Source organism: Eulemur rufifrons, chromosome 30, assembly GCF_041146395.1.
Source record: "Eulemur rufifrons isolate Redbay chromosome 30, OSU_ERuf_1, whole genome shotgun sequence".
Lineage (NCBI taxonomy): Eukaryota > Metazoa > Chordata > Mammalia > Primates > Lemuridae > Eulemur > Eulemur rufifrons.
In genome coordinates, this window is record NC_091012.1 from 38,683,525 (window position 1) to 38,689,992 (window position 6,468).

Sequence of the window (6,468 nt, forward strand, 5' to 3'; positions counted from 1 at the left end):
GTCTACCACATTATGGTCCCAACTCACCCTGCTGGTACAGGCAAGCCTCCTGACTTCAGAAATCTTCAGGCAGAGACAGGTGCTAGTTTACTATATATGGCCATACTGGCTACCTGGCCCCTGAAGAAAGAAAGGGGTCTTAGGATAAGTAAGGGGCAAATGGAAGCTATTAGATCTCCCCCTCCTTATCAACAGAGGAAATAAATGAAATAGCATATTTATGTGGGAATTTCAGGGATTTTTGTCACTGTCCAAGAGTGATGGCTAAAGCAACTCCATCTTGGATGCTAATCCACCATGTTGACTTCTGATTAACCTCAGTTCTGGGAATGCCTCCACAATTTCAACTTTATGTACTGTTAAGAGCACGTACTTACCATAAATTCCAGCCTTACCTTAAGTCCTGCCCTTGTGCAAATTCTTGCCCTCCCCTGAGGGCTCAGCTTCAATTGCCCTACATATTCCTTCCCTTTGGTATATAAGCCCTGGGTCTGGGGGCGGATAACAATGCCAGGATCCACCATCTTATCTCACGGCCACCAGAGACATGGCTTCTGTTTGTAAATCTCTATTAAATGTTTATTTTTGAGAAATTGGACTCATCAGCCTCTTTCTTTGGCCTCTTATCTCCCTCGGCCTTCGGGAGTAGGTTTAAACAGGCCTGTTCACCACAGAACATCAAAACTTGGAAAATGCAAATGTTATTCCTACCACATGCAGATTAGTGTGGATCCACAGCTAAAACAAGGCTCTCCAGTTGGTGTAGGCTACATGCTAGTAGGTCTGACCCTTGGCCCTTATCATCTAGCAGATCCAGTGGTGCCCAAAATGTTTGGAGTAAATCAGGACGCTATATGGAGCCTGTGGTAAGCCCTGATAGGAGAGTCACAGTGGAGGCTGATAGGATGTACATACCATAAAACAGCAACCAATATATACAGCTGTTTCTCCTACTGCCATGATTTGCAAGTCTGGGAACATAGGAGTGGAAATAAAGGTGGTGTCTCTCATAATTACACCTAGCCCATTGCGACAGGTTTACGCCCCATGTCTGCAACTCTGATCTATGATAGATTAGAGGTTTTAGCTTCCTAGGAAGAAACTCTTCCAGTATGGGATGAAACAATGGTTCCACTGAATTTGAAGCCACTCTTAGCTCCTGGAGCCACTCAAAAAAGATGATTATATTGTTCATGCTACAGAGTGAGGACAGAGAGGAATATGGATTATACTCAGGGGATCCCCTAAGGTACCTTCTTATACTACAATCCTTAGGGGGTACATGACAGAACCTTGCAACCCTATAAAGGACTACCAAGGGCTCAGACTCCTCAGGAATGAAGGCCTGAGCCTCCCCAGTGGGTAAAGAAAAGGGAAGGTGGAATTGATACAGAAGTCATAAATCATAGGACCACCTCATGGCCATGTGCAGAAATGAGAACTGTACCTTCTTCTGTTATTTCCCTGCTTATTATCTTTCTTTTTAAAATTTTTCTCTCACCTCTTCTCCCTTTAGTATTATAAATAGGATAGAGTAGTGGTGGTGAAGTCACCATTTAGATCATGGAATTGTACAATATCAAGTTGGGATAATGGAAGAACTAGAGAAAGAAGAGATATCACTAGGAGAAATTGAACTATAAACAGAGGCCCCATGACCTCACCCCTGACTACGGTAGCTGGAAGTGTTTATATGTGTTGCCCCTCCCTGGGTAGTTTCTGGTTGTATGTGGAGCAATTAAATTACATCACAAGGGAGCATTTCTAGAATCATATGAATGAGAGAAGTGTGTTTATACATGCTGGGAATACATGGAGTATAAGGTAGTTATTGTCTATATTACTTTTCCAATACCTAACTTTCCCTCTTTGGGGGAACTGCTGAAAATCACAGGGATTCACTTTTCCAGACTGTGAGAGTACCTGGAGGAGAAATACAGGTGATGGACAGACATTAGTACCCAGTAGAGACCCAAATATTAGATATCCTTACTAGTCCTGGAGCCTCCATCTTTTAAAACTTTGGTTTCCTTGCCCAGAATCATTCAGATTCTTTGATTCAACAAAATTTGGCTTATGAACCTGATATCTACATTCCCAAGTATTTTTCAGGAAGGGTTTGAAGTGAAGCTGTTGGATTTTCAGTAAAAATACCAAAATAGGGAACTTATGGCAAGCCGTGCTTTGAAAGACAGTATGTTTACAACTCTCTCACTACTCTCACCCCTATACTGGAAGATGAGGATTCTAGAGACATTCTCTGAGTTACTGAAGAAAGAGGTCAATGCCAGTAGTCATTCAGGTGACCAGAACCTGAGTCTGAAGGCAGTCACAAAACTGTGTCCACGGAAGAGGTCAAGGGTGACAACAGAAAGCTCAGGCTGTAGACTGGTCTGAGGGAAGTCCAGGGCTTGGAACCTGCATCTCTGCCTGTAAAGTCAAAAGTCTGGTCATATCAGGAGGAGAACTGGAGGAAAGGAAAGAGGAAATGATAAAGAATCAAGGTAGAACAAGAATTCTTCTTTAATCTGGCAAGTAAGAGAGGAGCTCCTCCCATCTGGTGCTTTCAGAGAATTGTACCTTTAGGAAAGTCTGAGTTAAAGGACATTTTCTGTTGCTCTAAGGTGTGTTAGCAGTGCTCAAGAGAATTGCACCTAATTCTACAATTAAGCCCATGCCAACAGTTGCCAGAGATATTCAGCTCATGAAGGCCTGACAAGGTTGATAAATCTGAGGACCCTGTAGTGTCACTGGCTGTCTTGCCTTTTTTTTTTGGTGGGGTCGGGGGCTGGTGCTGTAGGATGAGAGAAATTACACCTGAAGTGAATTAGAAGAAATGATTTGAAAAGTGAAACATAAAACCTAAAGCCTGTGCTATTTGAAAGTTAAAATTTTAAACTGTAACTGTTTGGAACTGTGTATATTTGAACTTGCTCTGTTAATGGGCAAAAAGCTGTGTTTCTGAAGAGAAAGTGCTATTTAATTATTTACAATTTCCACTTTCAAACCAATTTGCTTTTGAGTACCTGTTATAAAGAATACTTTTGTGTTCTCACTTATATATGAGCTAAAAAATTTTATCAGAGTGGAAAGATAAATAACAAAGACTGGGAAGGGTGGTGGGGGAAGGCAGAGGATGAAGAGAAGTGGGTTAAAGGATATAAACATACAGTTAGATGGAAGAGTGAGGCTGCAGGCATGGAGCGCTTAGCCCTGGTTTCCCAAACTCCCAGCATCCATGGCAGCTACTTGGATCATGAATTTTACAAGAAAACTTTAAAGGATGCCTCACAATTTCTTAAATAGTAAAAATATGATTAAAAGTTAATCATACAATGAATGTCTCACATTAGTAGGAAGAATAATATTATTTGCAATATTTTATCACTCTGCCACTACTCTGTCTCCTCTCCTGAAAATTGTGGATAATAATCATTTCTATTTCAGGGCTGTCGGGAGGATTAAATTAAATAATCTATATAAAATGCTTAGAATATTGCATGGCATATTGTAAGTATGCAATGTTTCCAATTATTATGATTTCTTTATAACTAAGTTGAGTGTATGAATGTATGTATGCAATATATATATATATATATATACACACACACACATCTATTACTCTCTAGCTCAATCACTTGAGTCATTGGCCAGGTGACTTCACATCTATTAAATTCATTCTACATGGGTAAATATAATTTCTTATCATTTTAATGGCCACATAGTATTCCACCATATAGATGTACTATTTTTATTTAACCAAGCACCTACTGTTGGACATAGAGTTTATTTCCACTGTTTTGTTATTATGATCAACACCAAAATGTAGGAACCTTGTATAAACACCATAGGGCCCTTGTCCAATTTTTAAGTTTTGAAAATTAATCACATCTTTATTGTTTATTTTTTATCTTAACTATGACATTCTACAGATTTGATCATGCAAAGTTTCATAGTGTGAGCAAGCCCTGGGCTATTTGAAGACTACTGGTCATTTTTAGTTTTAAAACATTTCCATATGGCCTATGGTCTGCTTGGAAAACAAGGGGTTTAAATAGTCAAAGAAATCATATTTTGTGTGATCATTCAGGAACATTTTAGTATATACATATACTATTGCAGAAAGTTAGGAAGGCATGTGTTTTAACTCAGAATCTACCCGATCTCAAGTGTCACTCCCAACCCTCCCCAAATTTTCTAGATCCAGTAAATTCATTTTAATAAGTTTTAATTTTTAATCAAAGCGATACCTGTGTATAGTTTTAAAAAATCAAATAGAACAAAAATGACATATAATGAAAAGCAATAAATCTCTGTCCAGCCTTCTCAACTTTTGGTTCCCCAACCCAGAGGCAAAAACTTTTACATGTAACTGTTTAGTGATTATCTCCCTTTTTCTAAATTATATGATTTTATTACTATTTCTTGACTTGATGACATGAGGCATTTTCTACTGACTTCCTGGTTCTCCTCCCCACCCTCACCCCCGAATACAGCTTTATTACTATTTCTAACTCTTCTGCTGGCTACCTGTTTCACTGAATAGCAAAGTTGAATGCTATGATTGGATTTCCTCATCTGTGACTCCAGAGTCTTGATCTTTGTACCAGTGTTCAGATTCCCTTTCTCAGATTGCTGGCAACTGTTCAAAACCATGCCACATCTGAGGTTGCTTCATATTTGAAGCATGAGCGTTTCGTACAGTTTGAAATGTTTGTTTTTCCCCGTAGTTTCTGTTTGTCATTGTTTCTTCTCTTGGGATGAAGAAATGTGTGTCTTCCAGATCATGTTATTAATTTCCTCCAGCTTCTTATTCAATCCGTCTATTGCTTTGAATTCATTCCATTCGGTTGGAAGTCTATTCCCTTCTATTCTCACTGGGAAGATCTGTCTGCTATCTGGACCATTCTTGTAGTTTCTTTCCTTAAGTTTTTAGTTATCTTTACTTTTTTTTTTTCTTAATGCATCCTGCGCCCGTTGTCATTTCCCAAAGTTTGTGCTGTTTTTTGTTTTATGGAGGCAAGAACTTCTCTGAGGATTTTCAAATTTTTAAGTTCTTTTCTGTTCCTTGAATTATTTATTTCCTTGGGAGTCAACTTTTCGTTTTATCTTAGGCTTTTTCGGTTATGTTGCAGGCTTTCTGCAAATGCTGATTTTTTTTTTTTTTTGGCCTCCCATTTATAATAAAAGATGAGGCAATGGAAAGACTGGCAAATCTGCAAGTGCCGTCAGAGGTGGTCGCTTTGCTCTAGGGTGGGTGAGCTGCTGGGTAGAAGTCAGCCATCCTTCCAGAGGGATCCCCAGATGCCACAAGTGAGTGGCTCTAAATATGTACCTGCAGGCGGACGTTGAGCATCACCGAGGCCACGATGTAGAAGTAGGGGAAGTTCATGCGCAGCCGCCAGGCCAGGTCGAAGAAGATGAGCAGCGTGCGCGTGAGCCCCTTGCAGAAGGCGCGGTACGAGCCGCGGGTCGCGGTTGAGCGCGACAGCCGCACCGCCAGACTGGACACGGCCACCGCCGCCATGGGCCTTATGTTGCCTCCCATACAGTGCCCAGAGCCCAAAGCCTCCAGCAGGCTCCGTGAACCCACCGACAGTGGGACAGAGGGACGGACCCGGGGGAATACGGGCGGGAGGCCGTCTGGGGGCCGCAGATCTGAGCTGGGCTGCAAGGCAGACGCCCTCCTTCCTAGGAAGGGCTCTGGCCCCGGCGGTCGCTGGCACTCTGCCCAGCCCCGCCACGCCCCCCCCCAACCCCACCCCACAAGGCCCGCGCTTCCCAGAGGCAGCTTAGGGCCCGGTGGTCTGACCCCAGGGGGGAGAGAGAGAGAGAGAGCAAGCAAGCGAGCCCTGGACAGTGGGCGGGGCACACGCTGACGTGAGAGACCCAGCTTCCTGACCAGGGCCATCTTTTTTTCTTTTTTTTAATTTTTAACTTTTTAAAAATTTTTAAGTTTTTAAATTTTAACAGAAGAAAAACAAAACTTTCTCAGAACGATAGAAAATGGCCTTCATAAGCATGATCTTGAGCAACTCAGAGGCATGAACACATTTCCTGTTGCCCCAAATCCCCTTAGGAACATTTTCAATCTTCCCTTTGAGCTAGTACAAATATACAAAACCCACAGCTGTTCTGGACTTTGAAATGTGTGCATTCTGTCGCAATAATTCAAGTGACACTGTTGTTTGTGTTTTAGATCTTTAGTATTTTTGTACTTGGAAAAATTATTCAAACAAGTTTTTAGAAATTTTCAAAGCAGAAACATGTAAAACAATGTAAAGCAAATTCCCTATATAGCTTCTCATTCCGCATCCCACCCCCGCCATGAACTACTATTATATTTATTGTATATACTTCCAGATATTATGTGTTGGTATATTGCTCTTACCATATCAATAATATACACCTACCTCACTCTCTTTGATGACTGAATGTTATACAATATATATGCTGACTAATAATATT

At 41.1% G+C, this 6,468-nt stretch overlaps 1 protein-coding gene across 1 annotated transcript; it reads right to left on the reverse strand.

Annotated features, from left to right (window-relative positions):
- Positions 1–3,925: 3,925 nt before the first annotated feature.
- LOC138378061 (small integral membrane protein 10-like protein 2A) lies at positions 3,926–5,608 on the reverse strand. Its single transcript, XM_069463324.1, has one exon. It carries the CDS (start codon positions 5,546–5,548, stop codon positions 5,324–5,326), a length of 225 nt encoding a protein of 74 aa, XP_069319425.1. The 5' UTR covers positions 5,549–5,608; the 3' UTR covers positions 3,926–5,323.
- Between the last annotated feature and the right edge of the window lie 860 nt (positions 5,609–6,468).

What these genes read in the sequence shown, in the direction of transcription:
- LOC138378061 (XM_069463324.1), bottom strand. Translation starts at nt 5,548, where the DNA reads ATGGGAGGCAACATAAGGCCCATGGCGGCGGTGGCCGTGTCCAGTCTG.